This window comes from Tiliqua scincoides, chromosome 9, assembly GCF_035046505.1.
Source record: "Tiliqua scincoides isolate rTilSci1 chromosome 9, rTilSci1.hap2, whole genome shotgun sequence".
NCBI classification, from domain to species: Eukaryota; Metazoa; Chordata; class Lepidosauria; order Squamata; family Scincidae; genus Tiliqua; species Tiliqua scincoides.
In genome coordinates, this window is record NC_089829.1 from 10,616,820 (window position 1) to 10,629,619 (window position 12,800).

The 12,800-nt window shown below is 49.0% G+C and overlaps 1 protein-coding gene across 6 annotated transcripts in view; it reads right to left on the minus strand.

The window, feature by feature from the left end:
- Nucleotides 1-12,800, minus strand: part of KCNAB2 (potassium voltage-gated channel subfamily A regulatory beta subunit 2) — a 71,185-nt gene that overhangs the window by 10,569 nt on the left and 47,816 nt on the right. For 4 of the 6 annotated variants that reach the window (XM_066636877.1, XM_066636875.1, XM_066636873.1 and 1 more), the window contains 6 exons: nt 12,564-12,601; nt 11,507-11,586; nt 9,974-10,018; nt 7,485-7,529; nt 7,093-7,136; nt 5,665-5,751 (listed from right to left, as the gene is read on the minus strand). In XM_066636877.1, coding sequence (XP_066492974.1) covers nt 5,665-5,751; nt 7,093-7,136; nt 7,485-7,529; nt 9,974-10,018; nt 11,507-11,586; nt 12,564-12,601 — 339 coding nt within the window. Of the gene's footprint in view, nt 1-3,221; nt 3,267-5,664; nt 5,752-7,092; nt 7,137-7,484; nt 7,530-9,973; nt 10,019-11,506; nt 11,587-12,563; nt 12,602-12,800 lie in introns of all 6 variants that reach the window. The other 2 variants (XM_066636872.1, XM_066636876.1) reach the window with 2 other exon arrangements.

Consider the following 12,800-nt stretch of genomic DNA (forward strand, 5'->3'; position numbering starts at 1 on the left):
TCTGAGCTGTTGCTCAGCTCAGGCAGACACCTCCTTAGTTGCTACAGTTGCTTTCCAGGGACATTCCAGCCAAAGTTAACCTTTTCTTCTCCTTCCTTCTGCTGCAGCCTGGTTCTGCTTGGCAAATGCTTGCAAAGCAGGTCTGTTTTTGGAAACACCAGGATGGGACCCTCCTTCCCAGGCTACAATTCAGTGCACCATGGACACCCATGGAAGAACACCCTTGGAAAGCAGTGGGTCTACTTCTGAGTAAAAAGGGTTGCAAATATCTCATCTCTCTGCTGTGAATTGAATTGCACACTCTCAGTTATGGGTTGTATGTTGTATGTAGAGCTTCTGGCTTAACACACCAGACACCCTAAAAGTGTCTTTGATTCATGGTTTTCCTCATGTCCACCTTAAAGGTGGATTTGATTCATGGATCTCCTGCAGTGGTTCCCAACCTTTTTCACTTGCATATTCCCTGGCAGCCCATTTCCATCAATTGTACCCTTCATATTAGCAAAACGTTTGTAATTATACAGGCCCTCATCTCCTCCTAGACTTCATGTATTCATCACAGTGTTTTCTCTTTTTATCTGTTTGAGGAACAGAAGACTCTGCCTTTGCACTGTTTTGCACCAGAAGTGTGCTGAGAAATTCTGGGTGATTGATCACTGTCCACATTATGTTTCAGCTTTTTTACTGTGCTGGTTTTCAGTCACTGGTTCATAGATGAATTGATGACCAAAAACTAGCTATTTTATGGGCTTTCACAGCCAACTAGCTACCTCCCTTCCTGCCTTGCTGGTCCTTGCAAGGCATTCTGGAGCACGGCCTGCCTAGATGATCTTGTGGGTACCTTCCAACTCTATGATTCTACTTTCTTACATATTAACTGGAAGTCTATTTCTTGCCAAAGTTGTGCCAGTCTACACTTGCAGCTGTGAGCATTCCTAGCTGTGCTCTTTGAAAGTGGAAGCTGGGCCTGGATAGAGAATTTGGGGTCCTGAAAACGGTTTTGGTTAGGGGAAAAAAAAATCAAGTTTCTAGCCCTTAAGGTCAGAAAGCTATGCTTGGAAGTGTCTGAGGGAGGAGCTCTGAAAGTTCATGCTGGAACTAATTCAACATTATGATGCCATGCGGTGCTTATCCCTGCACCTTTCTGATTTCTGAAATTCTCTGAGGTATCACCACCAGCCACTGGGAACATGCAATGCAAAAGACCTCCAGATCCTTTCAAGCCAAAGCAAAAAAGTCCATGCCAAGAAGCAAAGCAGGAAGTTAAAAGAATGACAAAAATCACATCCTCGTCCTGACACTTAATGTAGGTCCTTTGAGAGATGCCTGGAGCAGTACTATTCCCAGACCCCGTGCCAGAGCCAAGAAAAATTAAACTGTGAGAGGACGGGTTCCCAAGTGTGCATAGTGATGCCTTCAGGCTCCATGACACACTCACAGGGCGCTGTGGGAAGTCCCTGGTGGCCCCTCCTATCTGCTCCCCCAGGCACTGCCATCTTGGATCTTATGAAATCTCGTGAGACTCAGTGCTGCCATCTTAGGTCTTGCAAGATTTCACGAGATCCAAGATGACAATGCCTGGCAGAGCCAGAAAGAAGAGGCTGCAGGTACATCATGACCTAGGTAAGTTTAAGAGACACTGTGTTAAAGGCTTCGGTGAGCTCCAAAGCAGTAGAAAGCTCTGGGCATGCCTCCTTCAGCCTCCTCTGGGGGCCAATGCTCAGAGGTCCAGGGCATCCTCTGTAAGCAGAAGGTTCCTAGGTTTGATCTGCAGCACCCTGGCCTTGCAGACTGAGACTCTTCAAGTGTGTGTGTGTGTGTGGGCAGGTGAAGATCTCTCTGTGCTTAAGGCTTTAAAGAGGTGCTCTCTGCCTCAGCATGTGACATCTTCAGAAGCCAATGTGGATAACCTGCAGTTATGCTCAGGGACAGAGCACCTGCTTTGCAGGTCAAAGGCCCCAAGTTCAATCCCTGGCCCCTCTGGCTTAGGTAACTGGGTGAGGAAAACCCCTCTCTGGCAGAGAACTGGCTGCCGATCAGAGTGCTGACTCATTCTCACACTTGATCGGAGCGCTGACTCATTCTCACACTCATGGCTCAGGCTGAAGGCTCGAGTAAATATATTTATGTATAAAACAGATAGTGCTGCTCTGTCTTTGCACCGCAAACTCCTACATGGGCCAAGCACACCTGAAGCAGAAATGGAGCAGAATTACCTGCGCCTGAGATGTGCGTCTGCATGAGTCTGTGTTCTGTCATGCCCAGGACAGGGACTCATGCAGTCAGCCTGGAGACACCTGTGGTGAAAAGACACCACCACTTCCTGTGCAGGCTTTTCCTGCACACCTGCCCACACCTGCATGAGTCAGTGCTCCGGAAGGGGTTCTTTTCTGTCAGGATGGTGACTTGTGCAGTCAACCTAGAGATGTTTCCGGCAAAAAGGGAGAGCCAGGATGGCATAATGATTCTGAAATTGGATTGAGACCTAGAAGATCCAGGTTCAAATCCTGCTCAGCACAAAGCTTCCTTGGTGACCTTGGGTCAGTCACTCTCCCTCGGCCTCTTCTACCTCACAGGATTGTTGTGAGGACAAATGGAAGGAAGGAACTCTGTACATCTCCCTGATCTCCTTTGAGGGAGGCTGGTATAAAAATATGAAAAAGAAAATAAAAGAGAAAGATACCTGCCATTTCCTGCACTCTTAGTCATGGGTTTCAGAGATGTAGCTGAACCCCAAATATCTGGCTTTTCCAAAATCACAAGCATGGTGTGAAAAGGAGGAGGGCATGTGTGAAGACAGGGGAGCCAAGCCCACCAGCAACCACGGTATGGTGAACAAATTTCAAACAAATGCAAAAGAGCTCCATGGACCAAGCATGGGTGAGACATGCATTTAAGAACAAAAAGAACATGGAAGGACATGGATTCCAAAGAAGACATCAGGGATGAAAGGAAAGAGGAAAGTAATAAAATGTTTTTTGCTTTTCAATTTTTTACTTGCAAGATGTTACTAAAAGGGCAAAAGGATTTTGGTAAAAAAATCTTTTTTTTTTCTTTCTTTTTTGCTTCCTCTGGGCATTTTATGGAGAATTTTTGCCATCCGAGTCAAGGGGAATGAGATTGCCAATAGGGAGTCCAAGCCCAAAGCGCAGGGGGGGATTCTGGGTCCATAAAATGCCACTCGGATGCAGAGAACCAAGATGGGGGGAGATACAGTGTACCTTCGATGATGAATGTTCGCGACTTGGAAGAGCTAAATGGGTTTCCTGGTGATAAAAGAAAGATTTAAGAGAGACCAGAGTTTACAGCTGCCGGCTTACCCAAAGGCATGGTAAATTTCGAGGGATCTCGGCGGAAAACAAGACTCCTTTCCCCTCCTCCCCAAAAGCCCTCTCTTTGCATGAGGGAAGGCTTCTTTTTTCGGCAACAAGTTTCCAGATCCTTCCCTAGAGAAGCCTTAAATCCTCTGTGGCATCAAAGAAGGCTGCAGTTTTGTGCCCTCCACGTCATCTGGCAAGGTGGGGGATGACGACAGGGGAAGCACTCCTCCCTTCCCTCCATGCATCGGACCCCATGAAATTAGCCTCAGAACAGAAACATCCCTGGCTGATTCGGCACACACAATTGGTTGGGGTTCGGCTGGCCAAATAAGTGACCAGTTATTACCAATAACTGGTAATAAATCAGTAAGTCATTGGTTTGCAAAAGCAACTTCAGCCTGCATGTCTCCGCCCACTCTCCTCTGCACTTCCTCTTTTGCTCCACCCACCTCTTCCTTTGCCAGTCTTGGGCAGACTCTGAAACGCTAGTCCTCCTCTTCTGTCTTTCCTGGCCAGGAGAGGAGGGCAACTATGACTCTAGGGGAGGAAGCAGGATGGAAGGGGTGGGGGCTGCGCAGGGCGAGAGGTGCAATGTTGTGGCCTTGCTTGCAGCATCCAAAGGGATGGACACACAGAGCATGACAGGAAAGGGAGTGTGGCGGGGGGGGATATACATACAGGTCTCGGGGGAATGGAGATGGAGAGAAAAAACCACGCTGTGCACCCGACCAGGGATTTTGGACAGAGGGAGATGGGGCCAGCTGAGTCCATTTTTCCCTTTGCTGCAAAAATTAGTCCCCTCCAGGCAACTTGCTGTATGTGGGTAATTTCATGTCCTCTACAGGGCCTGCTCCTTTTCCCCTGTTCTATTCCCCAAATGGAGCCAACGGAAGGGGGACACTTCTCTCTGCCCCACACCTTTGAGAAGACAAGATGAGGGATGATGCACAAATCCATTACTGAGACACATGCACCAACAAGATTTTGCTGCACTGAAGGGAACTGTCATCCAATTCGAGAGAATAAGGGGACAGTCAAAGTCAGCCCCCAGACCTTGCCTCTCCCCCTGACCTATGTGGATTTTCTGATCAGCCTGGCCTCCTTCTCAGAAATGTCTCCTGTTGTAGACCTGTGCAGTCTATTAGGTAGTACCTTAGGTGCCCTTTTGGAAGGACTCCTGGGGGACAGAGGCCTGATTTGGTACAGGGCATGAGGGTCAATCTGAACACGAAGGACAAAGCAGCAGCTTCCAGGCCAAGACTTCTAGGAGGAGATTTTTCAGCCTCCAGGATCATCTCGCCCATGAGACCAACTGAGGTGATCACCTCAGACGATGGGCTGGCGGGGAACTCTCATCCCTGCCCAGCAGTACTCTCCCCTTGCCCTGGGTTGGAAAAGGAAGAGGAAAATAGAGCGGAAGTGTGGAGGAGAGTGGAGGATCTGAATGTCAGAGACGATTTAGCCCAACACTCTTCTGCCCTGTTTTGTTCTCTTCTTTTTCCATGCAGAGAGCAAAAGGAGGAGGGGAGGGGCATCAGCTCGTGCAGGGCCAAGTAAAGGTGGGGATCGGTGACCTTTGGCACCTGGAGGTCTTGAGGCAGCCTCGCCCACCTCCAATTTCATCTTTGTTTACAACCACTGTTTTAAGTAGGACAAATTGATGGGTGAAAGGTAGCTGAGAGAGAGTGTACTTCTTGCAACTCTTCCTTGTGAAATCCACACGGCTCACCATTTTAGACGGAGCTCCCTGCACCTGCTTGAACACTGTTAGAACACCAGAGGTGCTGCTGCTGGTTAGACGAAGAAGAAGAGCGTCTTTCGTAGATGCAAGAAACGATCCAAGGTCCCTGTGAGCCACAAGGGCTCGTCCACTAAAGAGGCTGCCCACTGTTTCTCTGCTTGACTCACTGCTCTGGCCTCTCTGCCCACCAAGCTGCCTCTGCTGTAATACTGCTGGGCGTGACTGGATTATTCAAATGCTTCATGTGCAGAGGTTCAGTGGAGAGACTGGCCCTCAGAGAAAGTTGAGCATCCTGACTCTGTGGAAGTGATCTCCCCACTCTGCAGACTCTGAATCAAACAGTCACTTTCAGTGCAGAGATACAAGACAGGTGACTTGCCCTCAAAAGAGACTGCATGAACCACTGTTCTGGACTCCTTTGGACACACCTTGAATAGTGACTCAAACAGAACTGTAAGGGAGTGGGGGGGGGGAAGAGTGACATGTGGATCAGAAGCCTGGAAAAACACAGATCAATTTCCCTGCCACACTGGCAAGCCTGAAGAATCCCACCAGCCAAAGACAACTTTGAGAGAGAAAACCAACACAGGCTGTCGGACGTACCTTCCATGGGTGTGTTAGGATCTGGCCGATTCGCGAAAACCACGTCCACGTACTCCAACTGCAGCCGCTCTAATGATGCTTTCAGACCTAGGGCAGAGAGCAAAAAAAAAGTCAGGGATGCCCCTGCCTTGAGGAGTGGATTCCTGCTCCCAAAGTGCCTGTGGGGGTCACCAAACTCACCAAGGCTCTGCCTCCCCGCCCCATACAACTCCCCTCTGTGGCTCCCTTTCTGACAGGCCCAGTGCTGGCTATGGCACAGGGTGAGAGTTCCAGAAGAGCTGGGGTGTGTACGCATGGAAAATTCTTCTTGAGGGACTTGTACTGATGTCCGGGGGGGTGGGGGAGTCTTGCACTAGGTCCCCTTCTGACATCGCTTATAAACCTACATTTCAGTAACTTCTATAATCCATCAGTCAATGACAGACAACATTGTTTGGGTTCAAACCCAAAACTGACATCATTTGAGGTTCTATTTAATCTCAGGTCTTCCACATCAAATCCTGACTATCATGTTTCGATCAGCCCTGATGGGATAAGCATGCTTAATTTAGATTAAAGGGATTAATTTCTCCCTCTCATTGCAGAGCCTCTTAAAAATCATATGTGCTCAGAGTGGCATCAGTGGCTGGCCACGCTGGGCACTGCCCAAAGGCTCACACCCTCCAGGGGCCCACATGGTCAGGCCCTCATAGTAACAGTGGCAGATGTGGGCCCCTGCTCGGGGGTGCATGTGCACATCTTCCTGTACACATCTGGGACCTCTTCTCAGGCAGAGACTCAAATGGGAAGTGAGGGAGGCAAACACCAGTACTGAGGGCTGATCCATGCTTCAATCTGTGCTTGAGACCACTTCAGCTGTCACGGCTTCCCTTTGGAGAGCCCTGGGAATTGTAGTTTGTCCAGATTCCTGAAGTTGAACTACAATTCCCACTGTGTGCTGAAGAGAGGACTTCTGCTGGTGGCACAGAGGTTGTAACAAACCAATTTCCAACTCCCTTAAATGGAAGACATGGTAGTTCAAGTTGGGGTCATGTTTTGTGGTATGTGTCTGCCCTAGCTGATGAACGACCAGCAAGAGTAAGCCTGGTTGGGCCAACCTTATTGCTTCAGTCTTGTCATTTATTTCGAGGGTGGGTGGGTGGGGTGTGTGTCTGCCAATTGTAACTTGAGGGTGACAGTTGCCCTAAGAGGCAAATCCGATAACCATCCTAACAGTGCAATTCCCCATGTGCTTATTCAGAAGGAAGTCCCAGTGAGTTCAATGGATGGGGCTTACTTCCTAGTAAATATGAATGGAACTGCAGCCTAAGGCATCCATCCAGAAGATGGACTGGCAGGGAGTAGGAAGATGAGACCCCTTGGTTGCCCCCAGGTAAGAAAGGCAGGCAACAGGCCTAGATTTTCCTGGCATTTCCCCTTCCTCCTTACCTTCTATAATGTGCTTTCTCGAGAGTCCTCTTTCTGTTTCAGCTCTGAAAACAAGAGAGACTCAAAATTAACATATTGAGCATAAACTATTATTCCTGATGCACAGAGGTGGGTATGAAACAAAAGAGATAGTAGAGCTCTTTCTGGGTCACCCAGCAAATGTGGCTCTCTCATCCCAGCACACAGGCTGGCTGAGTAAGGGTGGGGAGGGAACTACACTCGGTACATGTTCAGTGGCTCTCTTCCTGCCAGCAAACCCCCAAGGACATTGCACATAGTTGGTTAATGGATGGGGAAGACCCAGTTTCAGTTGCCAGTGTTCCTTTTCTGAAAGGGAAGCCTGGCTGGCTACCCCGGCTCAAACGGCACATAGGTTGCCAAGTGGTACGTACTTTCCTCCCCAGAAGATTTTGGTTGTTATCACCAGGCTGGAGCGTCTGCAAGGAGAGAGAGAGAGAGAGAAGACAAAACACACATGCTGGGATGCGATAAAGGCCAACCCTTTTGGCACCCTCTCTGCACCTGTCAATTCCATTTTAATTTGGGGGGGATGAGAACTTATTCCAACATCACTGGTGAGGTCCATCTTTGCAAAAACCACAGCATCCAGGGATGGCTCAATAAGCATGTCTGTTGCCTCTTGGCCTCTCCTCAACTCCCCAACTGCAGGTCTATCGGGGGATACAGTGTACATGGGAGTGCGCTGGCAAGCCCCACTCTTGCCACCAATGGCAAGCTCCATCCCTTGCTCTCTCCACAGAGATGCTGACCCTTTAATGGGCTGGTGCCCCAGCGATCTATGGCAGTGATCATCTCTCCTTGGGGAGAGCATTCATCTCTTTAGGCAGACACTCTCCTCACAGATAGCAGGGGCAGAGCTAAGCAGCATGGAGGCAGGAGGGCTTGATGGCACATTCCCAGATGCACTGTAACCTTGCTAAGATTCACGTCCAACAAAGAGCCCAAGAAAGGCTCAATTCTGAAATCTGTACAGGTAAAATAAACATCCATGTTTCCCCCCCCCCTCCCATTTGCAGGATATTAGTTATTTACTCAATGAATTTCCACCTAGCTTTTTATTAAAACTCAGAGTGGCTTTGCAACCAAAGCGCAGAAACAGCATTCACAACAAAAGACTGTCATAAAATCTGATCTTTAAAAACTTAGATAAGATCACAGTAGCTAATAAATACAGAAACCAGCAGCTCAAAAACACAATTCAACAGGGAGAAGACTCTTTTAAAAACAGTGAGTGAAAGAGCCAATTGGATCACCTGGGGGGTTCCATAGACATGGGACTTCTGCCAAGAAGACCCCAGCCCTTGTTTCCTCCAAATGGATCTCTACTAATGGTAGGTCAGAAAGCAGGGCCTTGGGGATGGATCTCAATGGCTGCAATTCTGCAACGACTAAGGGCCCAGTCCTATCCAAATTTCCTGCACCAGTGTAGCCGCAATGCAGTCCCAAGGTAAGGAAACAAATGTTCCCTTACCTTGAGGAGGCCTCTGTGATTGCTTTCCCACCACAGGATGCAGCAAATGCCCCATTGGCACAGCAGCACCGGCACTGGGAAATTGGATAGGATTTGGCCCTAATTTGTTTCATTTATTTGGCTCCTGAAAGTCATGAGATGGGGAGATGGGCTCTATGGGGGCAAAATGTCACACCCCTAACAGCTGGAAACCTGATTTGGTCATTGCTCTGGCTTCTGAGATATTACCAGCAACTTCTGCCCCAATGAAAGCTAGAAACTTGCTCTTTCCCCCTTCAAATTAACAAAAGCTAAAATGCTTCAGTAGCTGAATTCTGCACCTAATAATGAATTCTGGGGCTTTGGCAGAACCGTGGTGCCCACATAGCAGGTGAGAAACCAAAAGGAGCATGAGGATTATTGCGACATTGCAGACCACGTACACAGACACCCCCCTCCAATGACGGGTATCCTGGAACAAATCTGCCATTGCAGGAACAAGCCTTTGCATTGTTCTATTGCAAGAACAAGTCTTCCACGCCTATTGCTGTGGCTGGCTATGGCTGCTTATTTAAAATGCAAACAACTGATTTACCACCAGGGTGCCAGCAATCACAATCCTGTGGGGCACACGGGATTAGGTAACAAGTCAATTAATTGCCAAGCCCTGTTCCAAACGAGGCACAAGCTTCATTAATGCAATGATGCCATCTCAGCAACGTAAGGGCGACAAAAATCAACTTCATGGCAAGTCTGCTTGAGTGCTTGGAGATGCTCAATGAGTGCCTGCTAAGTTGCTAATGAACGTGGGTGATTATTTTTTGGAGGGGGAGGTCAGGGTGGAAACAATGTGTTTTTTGGGGTGCTATGAATGAGCCCCACAGAGTTGAGGTGCTCTGAGGTGCAGAGTTGAGGTTCCTTCTTGCAATGCCCGAGGAGGGTGAATGGGGGTAGATGGCCGAGAAGGGTGATGCCACTCCTACTAATATCCAGCTCTTTGGTGGAAATCCAGATTCGTTGGCCAGAGTCAGGTCTCCAAAGAGCGCTGGCCCAAGATCTCCCAGTGCCTGAGGTGGAGCATCACCACTGCTCTTCTTCATGCTCCCTGAATTCAAAAACCAAGGGGGAGCAGAAAAAAGCATGAAGGAGAGAAGAGTAATGGGCTAGTGTACCTTGTATTTTCCTCCACACTTCCTGTTCTGCTCATTCCCTTCTTCCTTTTTAATCCCGGGAGATGGGGGTGCCCCTAACAATTCACCTGAGGCAACCACCTCATTCAGCCTCACTGATGGGCCGGTTCTGTCTCCTCATTTCTAGCTGTGCCTTCCTGTCCTTCTAGTGCAGTGTTTTGTGTTCAGCAGAGCAGCATTGTGGGTAAGCACTTCCCCAACGGCCAAGAAGAATGATTACCTCCATCCTTTCTTCTTGATGATGTTTCCTACCACAACTTCAGCCCTGTGAGACAAAAAAAGTCAGAGAAATGAGGGGGGAAAAAACCTGGTCATTGTTCACGTGCTGAAACAAAGCCAACCTTGTTATCATTGGTACAGTGGGGCGGGGGTGAGGGAATGGAATTTCGCCCCATACCTCCTGCACAAGTCATTGTTCTGAGTGTGCGAGATGCACCAACATAGTGACTCATGCACCAACATAGGAGGCAGCCTCTTTCTAGAAGGAGGGTGACTCTGCTGTATCAGCGTCAGATGCAATCCTAATGGATGCGGAGAACCAGAAAAAACAAACCACCCCCATGATGGGAAAGAGGCTGAGACAGACCAGGAAACCATGCAGAGATGCAATGGGCAAACTCCTCTGCAGCTGGTTATTTGGGCTTCTGACAAGCTTTTGCTCTTGAATTAATTTCCTGGCGGTACCCACTCTGCGTATGACCGGAGCAGAAAAGCCTTCAGACTTCACTAGCTCAAGATACCCAGTTCCCTCTGGGCAGCCGGCATAATCTATCACAAGGGTCCCCAATCCCCAGACCGTGGACCGGCACTGGTCCGTGGCCTGTTAGGAACTAGGCTGTATATCAGGTGAGCAGTGAGCAAGCGAGAGAAGCTGCTGGGGTCCAGGTGAAGCTCTGGACCCTAACTTACCCCTGAGACTGGCCTCAGCAGAGGAGACACAGTAGGAGGAGGGTTAGAGAGCACAGGGGGTGGCTGCTGGGGAGTGAGTATCTGGCCTCCCCACAACTTGTCCAGCCCCACCGCTCTGGCGGGGAAGTGCTGGGGAACCCTGGGGCCTTCTGGGCTGTCTCTAGCTGACGACGCCGGAGGTGGGCAACCTGGTGGGCTGGTGCTGGGCACAGAAGCACAGCCGCCGGCTGCTCCCACCAGGGGGACCACTGACCTATCACATTAAGGACTTCCAGGCAGAAACGATGTCCTGTTTTGGACACCCTGAACTCCCACCAAAAAGAGAAGAGGGTGGGTGTTTCTGCACATAGAATACCCCCACCACCATATGCTAAGGTGAAAATTATTGGAGTCAAGAAGACACCGAGGAATATCTGCCACAATGAGAATGATTAGAAGAGTTCAAAGTCTAACATCTGCTGGTAAGTTCTGAGAGATGCCAGAGGTACGTCCTAGCGCATGGTTTCCGAAGAGTTTATCTAAGCAACACATACGCCAAGGTCGTCCAGCCAGCAAACACAGCGTTAAAGGGAAGAAGCTTGGCCTGTTTTTAAGGAGCTGGAAACACCATGGCCGGAGGTGTTTCCTGACCGCTCCCCAAGACTGCTCCCCAAGACAAAAAAGTGGATGCAGACATTTACTTGGGTCACAAAGACAACATAAAGACTGCAAGGAATACAGAGACAATGTAAGGATTGTAAGGATTACAGAGGCAATGCATGTGATGCATTTGGAAACACATGATAAGGATAGGTAGGCATGGAGATGCAGCCCCCTATGTGTGGAAATGTCAGAGGGCACCTACTTTCCCGCTGCATAGACCTCGGCCGTGTCGAAGAGGTTAATCCCATTGTCATAGGCCAGAGTCATCAGCTGCTCCGCCATCTGGAAGACAAGCATGGCCAAGGTCACCATTGGAAGCCTTCAGTTGCCAAAATTCTTTCCCCTCACATTACTGTAACTCAGACCCCTGGAGGCCTGCAAACTCTCGCCTTTTGGTTGCTGGCCATGGTGCTGAAGAAGCATATCCATTCATTCCTCCTCTAGCTTTCTCATGTAGTGGGGTGGGAGTCCATAACAGTCCCTGTTCTTCCCTTGCCTCTCTATTCTGGCTGGGCTATCCTGCTGTGTTTGGGGGTCAGGGCATACAGGGGCCTCTGCTTGGTGCGGCTACAACTTTGTCACGGCCCTCGCCAGAGGAAGCCAGCCCACATGCTTGTGAGGAGGATACCATGGATATCTTGAGGTGGATTCCCAAGGTGAGACATCAACCCAAACTACAGGCGGTGATGCAATGAGGCAGTCAAAAGCCTCACGTGAGTGATGACCTAATTGGGAAGCGCATACATTTTTTAGACCACTTCGATGGAGCACAAAAATGAGGTGGATTATAAAGGATGGTAAATTCAATTGCTTAAACTGAGATTACAAATTTGGCCAGTGCTGCAATTCACGCTGAAGGTTAGGTTGCTAACAATACACAATTACGCACCTTGACTGAGTGTGGTCTCAGCAGGCTCCTGGCCTGGGAAAACTACATTTCCCATGTTTCCTGGTGCCTAGGGCACTAACATTCTGGGTGCCAGGAAGGCCAGTGAGAAGGGAACAGGGCTCCCTTTGGGTCATGATCCAAACTGGAGAACGATTTTGAGAAATGCACACTCAGATTGTGATATAGCTGAGCATTATGGGCTGGTGAATTTGGGCAGGATCTCTGGTTAGCAGTTTTCCTTGCCTGCACCTCAGAGCTAATGCTCAGTTCAGGGACAGAAATGGATGACCTCTTGACACACAAGTGCACTCTCTCTCTCTCTCTCTCTCTCAAAGTGGGCAGGAAAATGAGGAAAGGAAATAATTTTTACCTCGTCTGTGATCTGCCCTCCAAACGTCACCCATGTTCCTATAAGATAGAAGGGAAGACAAGTGGATGAGAGGTGGGGAAATGTAGATTATTGAAATGGGACAAACAATAAAATGGCAGAGAAACAAATTGAACCTCTAGGAATATGCAGAAGAACTAGGAAGGCCCATGCTAGCTCACACCAAAATGCACCAGCCTCTTAGTCAACCAAAAGCCTCTGGCAAGCACCCAAGCAAAG